The sequence below is a fragment of the Capsella rubella genome, unplaced genomic scaffold (genome assembly GCF_000375325.1).
Source record: "Capsella rubella cultivar Monte Gargano unplaced genomic scaffold, Caprub1_0 scaffold_5, whole genome shotgun sequence".
Classification (NCBI taxonomy): Eukaryota; Viridiplantae; Streptophyta; class Magnoliopsida; order Brassicales; family Brassicaceae; genus Capsella; species Capsella rubella.
In genome coordinates this window covers 11,145,753-11,159,524 of record NW_006238919.1, presented here as the reverse complement: position 1 = coordinate 11,159,524, position 13,772 = coordinate 11,145,753, and the positions used below count along the sequence as shown (strand labels likewise).

At 37.2% G+C, this 13,772-nt stretch overlaps 4 protein-coding genes across 6 annotated transcripts; 2 read left to right on the top strand and 2 right to left on the bottom strand.

Moving 5' to 3' along the window:
- The first annotated feature begins 3,433 nt into the window (after nt 1-3,433).
- On the top strand, nt 3,434-7,004 carry LOC17886944 (stomatal closure-related actin-binding protein 3). Of its 2 annotated transcripts, none has more exons than XM_006290368.2 (13): nt 3,434-3,711; nt 4,086-4,387; nt 4,472-4,600; nt 4,716-4,808; nt 4,916-5,062; nt 5,140-5,208; nt 5,293-5,376; nt 5,495-5,678; nt 5,762-5,878; nt 5,956-6,014; nt 6,097-6,228; nt 6,323-6,472; nt 6,595-7,004. In XM_006290368.2, the coding sequence occupies exons 2-13, from the start codon at nt 4,103-4,105 to the stop codon at nt 6,619-6,621; spliced, it is 1,476 nt and encodes a 491-aa protein (XP_006290430.2). In that variant the 5' UTR covers nt 3,434-3,711; nt 4,086-4,102; the 3' UTR covers nt 6,622-7,004. The 2 variants fall into 2 exon arrangements, with proteins under 2 accessions (XP_006290430.2, XP_023637772.1); XM_023782004.1 differs by lacking the exon at nt 3,434-3,711 and adding an exon at nt 3,896-3,963.
- On the bottom strand, nt 6,819-9,111 carry LOC17886921 (F-box protein At3g56470). 2 transcript variants are annotated; one of them, XM_023782005.1, is made up of 4 exons: nt 8,310-9,111; nt 8,084-8,180; nt 7,848-7,956; nt 6,819-7,704 (listed from the first exon to the last, which is right to left on the bottom strand). In XM_023782005.1, the coding sequence occupies exons 1-4, from the start codon at nt 8,330-8,332 to the stop codon at nt 7,097-7,099; spliced, it is 837 nt and encodes a 278-aa protein (XP_023637773.1). In that variant the 5' UTR covers nt 8,333-9,111; the 3' UTR covers nt 6,819-7,096. The 2 variants fall into 2 exon arrangements, with proteins under 2 accessions (XP_023637773.1, XP_006292358.1); XM_006292296.2 differs by having other exon boundaries at nt 6,819-8,180.
- A 78-nt stretch (nt 9,112-9,189) lies between these two features.
- On the top strand, nt 9,190-10,826 carry LOC17887551 (quinone oxidoreductase-like protein 2 homolog). Its single transcript, XM_006292583.2, has 5 exons — nt 9,190-9,694; nt 9,795-9,886; nt 9,972-10,230; nt 10,334-10,477; nt 10,557-10,826. The coding sequence occupies exons 1-5, from the start codon at nt 9,239-9,241 to the stop codon at nt 10,650-10,652; spliced, it is 1,047 nt and encodes a 348-aa protein (XP_006292645.1). The 5' UTR covers nt 9,190-9,238; the 3' UTR covers nt 10,653-10,826.
- On the bottom strand, nt 10,814-13,720 carry LOC17885329 (autophagy-related protein 18d). Its single transcript, XM_006292151.2, has 5 exons — nt 13,554-13,720; nt 12,198-12,971; nt 11,720-11,951; nt 11,248-11,371; nt 10,814-11,095 (listed from the first exon to the last, which is right to left on the bottom strand). Exons 2-5 carry the CDS (start codon nt 12,930-12,932, stop codon nt 11,005-11,007), a joined length of 1,182 nt encoding a protein of 393 aa, XP_006292213.1. The 5' UTR covers nt 12,933-12,971; nt 13,554-13,720; the 3' UTR covers nt 10,814-11,004.
- Nucleotides 13,721-13,772: the final 52 nt, after the last annotated feature.

The following is a 13,772-nucleotide window of genomic DNA, read 5'->3' as shown; positions in this document are numbered from 1 at the left end:
ATAAAATTAAAAGTCGAACAATGATTGTGTATGCTAGGATTACAGACAATGCCTTGTGAATGAAAATGGTGGGAGCATGTGACTTAGATTGATAATTAGATTTTTATTAGTTTGATAAAAATAAATATTTAAACGAGGAATACGGGTATCCCGTCTAAATGTTTTACCAAGTTTCTTATAATACACATTGGCAAATGATTATGTTTTAAAAAGAAACGATTATGGGACAGAAATTTTATGACAGATAGAAGACGGGACGGGACGGGGCGGGGTGGGACGGGATGGGTCAGGACGAGACGGAAAGGGAAATGACGGGTTTCCATTCTAAACTACACATAAAACAATTAAAACTAAAGTCAAACCCAAATCTGATTTAACATCTCTAAGCAAACTGTTAGAAATGTTTTGATTAGTTTAAAAAATAAACACGTAATATCACTTACCATTTTCATTTAAATATTTTTAAAATTGTAATTTGAAAATTTTATTATGTAATACAATATCTATATTTTACAATTGTATGTCTATATATAGTTTATCAAATAAACTCATATAACAAAATTTTACCAAAATAGCATCTACTTAAAAATCGTAATTTTGTAAAAATAACTCCGCACGTACGTGCGGGTCCATCACTAGTAAGATATATGTTTCTTATTCACTTGTAATCCTCAAATATTTGCATATCTTTGTAACTTAGAGAACTAGGTCTCCTCTCAATCTCTATATATATATATATACTCTTGAAAGAATCTTCATCGGATAAAAATATGAATCCCTCCACTCTTTCTAGCTCCACCACGCAAAGACAAATGATTCCTCATTGAGAAAAGAAGATGAGTTGCGTTTGTGGCAAGGAATTTGTTTGATTTCAAAACTAAAAGAGGGAAAAACAACAATGAAGATCAGAATGTATTCTATTTTTTCCTATTCATTAATTGGGAGAAAGTATGTAACCTTAAGGATGATATACTCCTTGATGAATTTGTAAAATTCATTCTTATATTCATTTGTTGTTTTCCCTCTTTTAGTTTTGGTGGTGAAATTGAGTCTGGGAACCCAATATTAACATAACGTCCATCATGGCATCGACAGCGAGATTAAGAACTCCACCACTGCAAGAAAACGGAACAAACCTTTTAAAAAACTTATGAGCATTTGGTTGCAATGAGAAATCTCAAATCTGGGGGATAACTTTGATTGATTTCATGTGTTTTACCTTTTTTGCCGAGAAACCAATATATTGTATGAGTTGTAAAACCAAACTCTTCGTTTATAGGATATTTTTTCACTTAAGAAAAAAGAAAACGTTCATGATGGCTAACGTACTTATATTTAAGTAAGGGTTTGTGAATGCAGACCTTTTCATGTAACTGTAAAAGCACTTGATGTTACGTACGTTGTTCAATATTAATGGCCTAAAATTGTCATGCATCTTTCAACAGACCCGTCAGATTTTTATAATATATGAGATGATAACTATGGTTTGGACATACCTATAAATTAATATATACTGTATAGAGTTCGGACAATCACAAGGCGACTTAATAAGTTGAATATTGAATCGACCTGAAACTTGCGATCATCTATATGTCTGGTAGCTTGAAGTTTTTCTAGCTAGATCAGAAACGCAAATCAATGAAATTGCACCAAGCTTATAGATGAAGGTTAGAATTCAATTACGTACATACAACGGATTTAAGTCCTCATCACCAATACTTTACCCTAATCATATTCATGTTGCAAACAAACTGCAAACGCTCTTTTAGATACATTATCATCTATGCAACAAACTAACTGATCCAATCGCATCGCATCTAAAAATATTATTCTCAGCAACTTTAGACACAAATGCAGTTCGTATTAGCTCTTACCAGACAAGAAAATACTAAAGTAAAAGCCAAGAAAAGAAGACAAGAAGTGAAAAAAGTGATGGCGAGTAGGTTTGGTATCATTGGATTCTACTAGGACCCATGAATATATGCTTAATACTCAGAGTTAATTATAGTCATAGAAGACACAAAACACATCATTAAGGCACAAACAAGAGTTATTATTATCTAGGAATAAACTAAGTAAGAAATGCTAGTACTTTACAGCTTACAGAACTTATAATAGTAATAGGAACACGATATACTGATTGATATCTAATTAAAGTCAAATGCATCTTTCATCATAGCACTCTCTTCTTTTGTTATACCACAAACAGAAAGTAAAAGTGTGATTATGATGTTTGAACCATCTATTCATATGTTAACGTGACCTGATATATCACATGCTCTGCTGCTAGCTTAGCCTTTTTTTTTGTTGTTTGACACTTTAGTGAAAATAGAATATTATCCTTTAGGAATTTAATCAAGAAAATTCCTTAATATTAAAAGTATTTATTGATTATTGATATAGCCCCCACTGGTCTTAATGATATTTTGTCCAATTGTTCTGTTTATTTGTCCAAACATGATAAAATGCGTGATGAGTTATCGAATTAAACAACCATGGACCACGATATTGATCATCACCAACCTAACTAATTGTTTAATTCAGTCGATCTTAATAGCAAAAGATATGAGCAATAATGAAATTACTAGTGTGGAAGCGTGATTAATTTGCTTTAACTATTAAGATAGAGACATAAGATGTAATTCAGAAACATTTCATTAACTTCCACTATACTAGTTATTATGATATGTAACTACGTATATAACTCGTGATGTTAACGCTTAATATAACTACCCTTCAGGGAGAAGAGAAAACTAATCGAGTTTTGACCTTTCAACTAAAAACATATAAGATTCCACCAAATGTAGTACTACTCATGACTACACGCCAAACTGTTACAGTGTCTCTCACCACTCCCCAATAATGGTTGTTAACTTATTCTTTTGCCTTTTCCCATTTTATTATATAATCTTGGTAACTTTGGATATGTTTTTTTTTTTTTTATCATATTTGTTAGTCAAGAAATTGTGATCACCTAATTTTATTCATGCACTTATATATAATAGTACTATTACACGTTGTAAAAGAAGAGTTTGACACTTTTCTTATACAGATTCCAGTAATAATCATGCAGTTTAATTTCGAACTCTTTATATATTGTATTTGTAAGTTTTTTAGTTTCTGAGTAGTATTAGATTATTTGCTTAAGGTGTAAAAGAAATAACCAGATGGAGTTAATAATAATTATAAATGGTGGTTAAAGTTAAAAGGGATAGGGTCACCATGATTAGTAATTAGATCCACACCAAAGCTAAAGGGTCCGTGGGTTAAACGCAACGTAAGAGCGCGTCGTTGCTTTTGCCCAAATCCAACAAACTAATAAGAAGAGAGACCAGAAGACACTCCTGTCAACAAAATAATCGTTTCTTCTTTTTTTGCACTCTTTTGGGTTTCCTAACGATGATGATGATGGTGTGAAAGAGAGAGAAGAAGAAGCAGTTTTGAGGAGAAGGGAGAGAGAAACTAAAGTGTCTCTCTTTTTCTTTCTTTTTTTTCTTCTTCTCTGCATTGTCCATTTATCCTGTCGTCTTTGACGCTTTTGTAAAAGCTAAAAAAGATAAAAGATGCCAAACAACGACGAAGACTAGAAAAAAGACCCACTTCTCTCTCTCTCTTTATTCTTCTTCTTCTTCCTTCCTTCTCCTTCTTCTTTGTTCTTCATTCTTGAGATTCTTTCTTCTCTGTTTCTTTCCGGGTCTTGAGAGTATATCCGTAAGTTTTTTTTTTTCTTTTTTTTAGTTGATTGATTCTACTTGCTTTTAAACTCCTGAGTTTTGTCGTTTCCTGTTTCATGACGTCCATGTTTGGTTTCACGAGTTTATAAATTATTTTCTTTTGACTGGCCAATTGTATTCTGCATTTCTTATACTAGATAGAGCTAATTCTTTCTTCCAATTCAGATCAATTAAACAATTTGAAACTTTTTGTTACACGCCAAAGATTGATCCTTGTTTCACTTATGAGGTTCATCTTCACTGCATTTTCTCTAGTATTCAGTGATCTCGTGTATCTCTTTTTTTTTTGGTTTTGAATTGAACTATTTAGTAATTTCTTGATTTGCTCTTTGTCTTTTGCTGTTGAAACAGATAAAGATCCCAGAAAAATGACTAAAGTGTGTCCTGAAATAGAAGAAGAGACATTGCCTAAGTCAGCTGTTCCAGTATCAGCAGATGTGAGCTTTGCTTCTGATCATTTTCCAACATACAAACTAGGACCTGATAATCAGATAATAGAGGAACCTAAGGAAGATGATAAAGGTCCATCAGTGAAAGAGACTGTACAGAAAGAGAGCGAGCTCTTGTCTGATCAGCACAAGCGGCTTTCCGTCCGCGACCTTGCTAGTAAGTTCGACAAGAATCTTGCTGCAGCTGTTAGTTTGGCTGATGAGGTTAGTTTCTGCTCCTCTACTATGATTTCATATGACACTTCTCTTTTTGTTTGTTTAAATCTGTTTCCTGCAACTCTCCTCTAGGCTAAACTAAGAGAAGTGGCTTCTTTGGAGGGACATGTTATGTTGAAGAAGCTAAGGGATGCTTTAGAATACATGAGGGGACGCACGGATGGGCAAAACAAGGAAGATGTGGAAACAGCTATCTCCATGGTTAGCATTTCTTTTACCACATTTTTTCTTTAGACAAACATAAAGTTCCTTGTTCATCCTGAAACTAATGTTTTTTTTTTGTAACTTGGGTCAATATTGTGATGTCTGAGAATAGGTTGAAGCACTGGCTGTGAAGTTAACTCAAAATGAAGGTGAACTAATTCAAGAAAAGTTTGAAGTGAAGAAGCTAGGAAACTTCCTCAAGCAGGTCTTGCTACTATAGATTGATAGTGATGCAAAATGAGTTGTCTTAGATTTCCAATAGTTGAAAACTACAAATGAAACTGATTAATGTTACTCTCATGAATGTGACAGACTTCAGAAGATGCAAAGAAACTGGTAAATCAAGAAAAGTCATTCGCTTGTGCTGAGATTGAAACTGCAAGGGCCGTTGTGCTGAAACTTGGAGAGGCATTTGAAGAACAAGAACGGATTTCTGAAGCTTCTAGAGCTCAGGGGCCGGTTAGTATTATTATCTAGTCCAGATAATAAAGTTTATAGTAAAGCTTTCTAGTCAAATCATGGTTTTTCATTCATAGGATGTGGAGAAATTGGTTAAGGAGGTTCAAGAAGCTAGGCAAATTAAACGGATGCATCACCCCACAAAGGTGCTTCATCAATTTCATTGCACTCTAGTATGGCCACATTAAAGTTATAAACTCTGTTTTATTTAAGACTGTGTGGTAATCCAGGTGATGGGCATGCAACACGAGCTTCATGGTTTAAGGAATCGAATCCAAGAGAAGTATATGAATTCTGTTAAACTTCACAAAGAGGTATGTTGTTGTGCGCATTCAAATTTTTAACATATTTCCTCATAAGTTTATTTTCTAGACTTGGTCTTTGCTAACTTCTTTGTTCTTGCCTTTATCAACAACTGTCAAAATCTTCAAGATAGCAATAATCAAGAGAGTAGAAGAATCCAAGTCTTGTCCGTTTGTTCTGGAAGGCACACAAAGTCTCGGTTCTTGCTTAAGAATCTGTATTAATGGTCTTGAAAATGCTCCTGATCTTTCCAACTGTTCGATCCAGTGGTATCGCGCAGCATGTGAAACTAGTCGAAGGGAAGCTATATCTGGTATTTGCTCCTATCTGTTTGCTTCATCATTTGGTTTTTAGTTAATGAACATTAGCTTGAGCAGTTTCATATCTTGCTCTTAGGTGCCATCCAATCGATATATGCTCCAGAACCATTCGATGTTGGGAGGATCTTACAGGCAGACATTCTTTCAAATGGACAAAAATTCACAGTTACAACCGATGATCCAGTTGATCCTGGTTGGTATTATGGAAAATTCAGAAGATACAAAGATTTTATGTGGACAATAGCTAATGTCTGGCTTATTGAACTGCAGATTCTGGCTTGCAGTCACGCGTAGAGACGCTGATGCGAAAATCTAACAGTGAATTCAGCGTATGTTACAACATTTCCTTCAAGAATTTCAGAATGTTGGTTTCATGTTCTGATATGCTGAACATGTCAAACTCTGCTTCAGGTGGTTATATCACAGATGAATGGACAAGACTATGCATCCCGGTCTCATATCTTTACCATTGGAAAGACAAGGATAAAGCTGTCTCGAGGATGGATCTCAAAGGCGAGAGAAATATATTCGACATCCATGCAGGTATCTTGAGACTCTTTCTTCATTCTGTTTCACAGAAACAAATCTTTGATATTCTTACAAGCTTATATGGTTTTTTGGTATATAAATTATTCAGCTCTGTGGAGTTAGAAGCAATATTAAGACTCCTACCAAGGCGTTGTTCTGGCAACCAAGAAAGAGTCTAAGTTTCATTCTTACCTTTGAATCAGAACAAGAACGTAATGCAGCAATAGTCCTTGCTCGCAAATACGCTTTCGATTGCAATGTAAGCAAAAACTAACCGAAATGTCCAATCTTTCTAATGCTCTTCTCAGATTCTGATAAACGTAGTGGTTTTGCACTTTCTATCATTTAAAACTGCAATGACAGATTTGCTTACATCTGCAGGTTTCACTGCTTGGCCCAGATGATTGAGTGAAGCAGACAATGTCATTAACGAACCACCTGATATTTTTTTCCCCTGACGGCCGGATTTTCTTGTTCTGTGTGTTTGTGTGCGGCTACTTTTTTGTTTTTTTTCGCACTGGACCAAAGAAGGAAGGTGCAAGTTTGGGTTCTCTACTGATCATACAATGTTGCTGCATAGAGTTTTATTATAGGCAGCAGATTTCTTTTTTCTTTTTCTTTCCTTCTTTTGCTTGATCATCAGTTTGATATGGTTGGCATTTCTATTTGTTTGGTTTGTTTGTTTGATTTTATTTTATTTTATTTTTTTGTTTCAATTAGGACGCAACATTGTTAATCAGCTTATGAGTGTGAGATGACAACTGTTACCATTGCTTCACCATATTACCAGATTCTGAGAATTTCCCTTTCCTATGATCAGCATGTGTCCAAATATACTGTACATGTATTTGAACAAATATGAAAAAAGAATTCTATAACTGTGCTAGAGATGTTGATCAAACAAAGGGAGATCAAGGAGATTTTGAGGTGGCATGATCCAGATATTCTCATACGGATCATGGTTTTTCCATTTCAAGCAAATCTTACTCTCTTCATCAACCTTGTAAGATATGCAAGTCCTCTTGAATCCATGGAACACAGAGAGACACAAACAGTTTCTAATTCCACTCGGCTTCTGCTGCTCGGCTCTCGATTCAGAAGACAAGGCGCTTGCGTAGATTGTCAAGCCTCCCAGTGTTTTCCTCTCAGTCCATGTAGAGCTTGTAATGTCAAGTTTAAGCAAGGTTGGGTTCATGTGTCTGTACATGTAAATGAGAAAGATCTCTCCCTGGTGTTCTGTCATAAAGCATCTGTTGCTTCCCGGACGTTTCGAAGGTCGCCCGGGAAGAATATTCCAAGAATTCAAAGACGGGTCGAAGAGCGATAAACATCCTGTATTAGTGAGGCAGTAGAAGGCGCCATTGGAGAAGACAATCTGCTCGAAAATGTTGAAGTTTCGTGGCAGCCGATTCTTGAACACAAATGTGTTCCACTCTGTGGCATAAGCACAACATGTCTTGATGGTGATGTAACTCCAAGTGACATAGCTGACTGTGAACAAGACACAATTAGTTGATGTAGGATCACAAGAGAAAGCCATTCTTTGATCATATGCCATCCAAAGCGGAGGCACAGGTATGCAATTTCGAGTAAACGGATTGAAGAAAAAGAGCTGATAAGTATTGGCATTGTACATGAGTAACCAACCATCTTTGGAGGAACAAACCCGAAAACCTGATAACTCAGGAAACTGAAGACTGTGAGTTTTCTCCATTGATGGGTCATAAAGTTCATAGGATTCGTCTGTTTTGGGAAAGTAGATAAGCCAAGGAGAGGTATCAACCGCTCGAAGAGAAACACAAACTTTGTGCCATGATTTGCAGACAGCGGAAGCAAGGATGTTGTCTTTCAAAGGAAGAAGAGAAATTACCAGTTTTAAGAGATCAGAAGGAAGGTCTGAGAAAGTTTGGTCCTTTTCTCTTCCCACCTTACTCTTCTTCTTCTTATTCTTCTTCTTTTTGTTCGACCTGTAAAAGCAAAACCCAAAGTCTCAAAATTTGAAAGCTTACAACATTTAAGGGTAACTAAAGGAGTTTTCAAATTCTCCAAATCCTTATCAAATAGCCAATTTGAAATAGAAAGGATGAAAAACTCACGATCCAAGCTTCGACCTTCCCATAGTGAAGATTACTAGAGAAGACTCTTCATCACCTTAACGGGAAAAGCCACTAGATTACTAGAGAAGACTCTTCCTCGCCGCAAAGATTGGGTCAACGACAGATCCAGTGGTGATCTCTGGTCATCCAAACAACGGAGTTGCTGGACTTTTGTGTGGGAACAGTCCGGTTCGGTTTAATACGGTTAGCAGAACTAATAAATTTGCAAACGTCGACCAGAAAAAGCAGAGTAGTTTTCATCTTCTTAACGAAGAAGATATTGTAAACATGAAGTATCCCTAGTTATGAATCAAAAAGCAAAGACAGTTATGACTATGAATTATGAAAATTCACCACAAGGAGACTGATTTAAAAAAAAACAAAATCATGAAGAAACACTACAAGAGCTCACTGGCCAATAAATCAATCTGAAAGCAAAAGTCTCAGGTTTCAGCTTTACAGCTAAGATCCCATTCTCAATTGGCTTCTAGAGCATACTTGTTCCATTCATCAGCATCCAAGCTTCCTTTTTCTCTTTTTTTTTTTTTTTTTTTTTTATCAATGTGAAAAAACGAAACTTATTCGCCAATAATGATCAAAAGCCTCAATGTTTCTCTTTCTCCCTTATCTAGTTCTCGCATACTTGACTGAAACACACTGGGAATGACGGAGAAAACTTGTGTAATCCTAATCCATGAGTAAAAATGACTCGAGGTGATCATTCTCTCCGCAATGCTAGCGATTATTACACTAGAATTGGATCAGTATGATGCCTACTGAAATTTTAAAAAGAGTCTGTCTCTGGCTCTTATGTAGCCAGATGAAACGACGTCGTTCAAAGTCTCCTTATATTTCTTATGGAGCGATAATGTCCGTTTCAAGTTCTTCATTCTTCATTATTCGGCAGAAGGAGAGAGAGATAGCAAGAAATGGAGGCATTGGTTTGCCGGAAATTGGGAGATCCGACGGCGACGAAGCCAGGTAGTCCAGAATCGCCGGTGGAGGTGAGCAAGACTCATCCGATCCCGTCTTTGAGCTCAGATACGGCGGTGAGAGTCAGAGTTACCGCTACGAGCTTAAATTTCGCCAATTACCTTCAGATTCTCGGAAAATATCAGGAGAAACCTCCGTTACCCTTCATCCCTGGCTCCGATTACTCTGGAATCGTCGACTCGATTGGTCCCGCCGTCACCAAATTCCGCGTCGGCGATCGTGTCTGTTCCTTCGCCGGTCTTGGTTCCTTCGCTCAGTTCATCGTCGCCGATCAATCTAGCATGTTCCCTGTACCGGAAAGATGTGACATGGTTGATGCAGCTGCACTTCCTGTTGCGTTTGGGACTTCTCATGTAGCACTTGTTCATAGAGCTCGTTTAACATCTGGTCAAGTAAATATTTCATCTTTCTGATTCAGTTTTTGTTTTGCTTGATCAGAATCTGAGTTTGTAAAGGTTGAGACTTGAGAGGTTCCGTTGATTTTTGATGCAGGTCTTACTAGTTCTAGGTGCTGCTGGTGGCGTTGGCCTTGCAGCTGTTCAAATCGGCAAGGTTTGTGGAGCCATTGTTATTGCAGTTGCTAGGTAATATATATATGCTGGTTTCCAATTTGGGTTCAATAGTCTTCGATTCTTGGTTCTGGTTTTTGAGTCTCTTGCTTTTTGGCAGAGGAACTGAGAAGATTCAGCTGTTGAAGTCAATGGGAGTGGATCATGTTGTTGATCTAGGCACTGAAAATGTTATTTCAAGTGTCAAAGAATTTATCAAGACAAGAAAGCTTAGAGGAGTTGATGTTCTATATGATCCTGTTGGAGGGAAACTAACCAAAGAGTCCATGAAAGTTCTGAATTGGGGAGCTCAGATTCTTGTGATTGGTTTTGCCAGCGGTGAAATACCCGTGATTCCTGCTAATATTGCCCTTGTAAAGGTAAATTGATCATTCTCTACCAAAACTTTTGGTTAAGACAGATAATAAGCTTTTCACTTGAGTCAGTCAAACCTTTATAAGTGGTATAAACCAATTGGTGCAGAACTGGACGGTTCATGGTCTTTACTGGGGAAGCTACAGTGTCCACCAACCGAGTGTCCTTGAAGATTCAATCAAAGAGTTACTTTCATGGCTTTCCCGAGGGTTGATCACTATTCATATCTCTCATACCTATAGCCTCTCCCAGGTAAACAACATCAATTCATCATCTTCGTGGATTCAAAACCCAAAACATGTAACTAAAACACTTACTGTTTGGATAACAGGCCAATCTTGCATTTGGGGACCTCAAAGACAGGAAGGCAATTGGAAAAGTGATGATTGCTCTCGACCACAAGACTGGCCTGTCTTCAAAACTATAGTCTATCTGTGGCCACAGGAGAAAACTGGTTTAGTAATTTCTATTAATAAGGTTATTGCAATGGCCATGTAAGCTGCCCCATCTTGCATTTTATACTTGGCCTATAAATCCTGTCTTATTGTAATTTACCAAACCACAATATGGCGTGAAATTTAATAATTGTAGTTGAATCGCAGTTTATTTCTCCAGAAATTAGTGTAGATATAAATCCTTTTGTATATACAATGTTTCAATCAAGAATACAATTCCTTCAATCAAGTAAAGCTTGGAAGTATGAAACCGTATGCATTTCACCAAATCTATATACAGAGCCAATGCTTATGTACATAAAAATCGAACCAAGCACGTGTTGACTATCTTGGGATCTCTGGGTTCAGGAATCGGAAATGTTCAAGCTGAGTCATCTCTCCTCCGTTCACTGGATCGAAATTGCACCTGTAGAAACTGTAAGGCCGATAAATCAGATGTGTGGCTGCTGGTTATTTTATGTTTTTGATATTCTGACTTGTGTGGGTGGAAGCACATATATTGACTACTTGTGGATGATGATATGATGATGTGAATATATTCAGAAAGAATTAGAAAGGCCTTGTTACCTTCCGTCCATGCCGATAATCGCAATTGTGTTCTGAGCGCCAAATGCTGCAAAGTATTGGGTGACTTCTGGAACATGGAACTGAGAGAATGACCATTCCGAGCTGAAATATTTTGGTAGAACTCCTGTAACAATGCATGAAAATGTTAGGCACCAGACAGAAGCATGGGCTAATCCAACCGCACAATAATAAATATGAAATCTACTCCTTGATTTACTGGTTTAGAGGAAAGCTAAGAAATGGAAAAAAGTTTAACTTTCCTAGCGGCACATAAATTTCCCAAGGCTTCTTTAAACAACAAACTTCTATAAAGTTCACTGACTTTTTCATGAACCAAGAAATTATATACTCTCTCAATATAATTCAGCTTTCTGCCCTTTCACTCCATAAGCAGTTTAAAAGAGAAACAAAGCATAACATATGTACCTCACGGTAACAGTCATATCAGATGTTCTCCTAATTTCTACCTTACCTCTCAGAAAAGACAATGACGAACCAGGGTTGGCACCACTGGCTGGAGAAACAAGAGGCTGCAGGGAATTTGAAGAAGTTTCATGTTCAGTGGAGTGTGCGTCCTCCCCAATGACCCTCACTCTAAGAGAGAAAATGTGAACAGTCCCCTTGTCACTTGATACCGCAAGCCACTGCACGTTTGGTGATAGAGCAATGCTATAGATATCTGCTCTGTCCACGCCTCGTCGGACCTATAAACAAAGCAGCATTGGATTTCATTAACCACAATTAATCAATAATGAGCATATAAAACTGGCATATGCTCTGCATAAGATTCCGTTAGTGTTATTAATAGCTAGAGAGTGTTTCTAAATAGATTGTGACAGATGTGTTTGCTCAACCATTGCCTAGACAAAGCCGTATCAAACTGTGACTTAAATAGCATATGGTACAATGATGGTGTTAAGAAAAATAAAAGCTAGTTCATAGTTCCAGACCTCTTGCAGACGAGTTCCGTCCATTGTGTTGAAAATTCTAATCAGAGTTCCCTTTATACTGGCAGTTGCAAGGAGCAAGCCATCCAATGTCATGGTCATGCACGCGATATTAGAATCATGAGCATTAATGATTTGAACCATGTTAAGCCCAAAATGTTCAACTCGGACCTGTCCTCGACGAATACCTGGACAGGCCAGCACAGATGTATTCATATGATGAGAGAGGCAACATAGTCCCCTTGGATTTGCTAGATTTTCAATCTGATGAAGAAGTCTTAGATCCAGAAAATTGTAAACATATATCTTGTGCTCAAGAACAACAACAATTCGATCTCTTCTTAACTTCACAGCACGGATTTCAGACCGAAAAGAAAATTCACTGATGCAGCGGCTCTGATGATCATCCCAAATCAAGACTTTATTTGAAGGATACTGAGAGTCAGGTCCACCACCAACAAGGGCCAAGATATTACTCCGGAAAAGCATCTCTACAATTTTAAACCCTCCATCCTTCAGCTCTCGCCTGAAAGTTTCCTTGAAAGGTTGACAATTATATATACGGAAACCATGGCTCGTGCCAGCAGCAAAACAGCTGTAATCCTGATTCCAAGAAACAGAAACCAACTCTGCCTCGTCACTTTCACCAAAATCTAGTTCTGGAGGCCCACGAGAGTTTGAAATGCAGGTATCCCGGGAGTCATAGCCACCTGGTTGGATGTTCTTGTGGGGGTCCATTTTCCCTTATAATATGTGAAGCGTTGCAATAGTTGCAAACTGAAATAAATAATTAAGAGAGGAGAATTTAAGATTGATCTCTCTTCATAAAACACACTGTCCAAAAACTCCAAACAATGGAGCTGAAAGACTTTGAGTCATGCCAATTATATCCAAACTTAAACCAGAGACAATACAACACTGAACGCTTCAGAATCCGAATCTAACATAGACTAATAGAATTCAAGGTAAAAGTGCCAACAGAGAAAAAGCTCTCTTCTCTTCTGTCATATATGACAGACTAGTGACGATATAACAGGACATGACCACAATCGTCACCGTCAATGTATCGGAATCTCCAAAATGAAACCACGAAATCAAATTCCACAATGATCGAACCTCATGGAACCTAAAAACCCTATCTGTTCATCACACATTACGATCAACAAAACCCCTGGGATAAGTTCATACTCCTAAATTCTTAACAAACCACGATTCCAATTTCGTATACAATCGCGTATGAAGCTATACACAACATAGCAGCCACAATTTCAGATTCTCGGATCAAAACAACAACAAATGAAACCTATACGTTCGTTTGATTCGAACGCGAAACACAATGAGATTACGCAAAATCCTCACCGAATAGAAAACGTAAACAGCGTGAAGAATCAAACAAGATCTTTGAGAAAACGAGAATGCTGCTTCAATGGAGGACCAACCTCGATCCTGATTTTATAATCTTCGATGTCTTCTCAAATCAATGACTTCGCAATGAGAAAGGTTCGTCTCTGTATACTATAACTTGTATGATTTTATCTTCGTAGAAAATTTCTGATCTTTTTTTCTTTTAAATTCGTT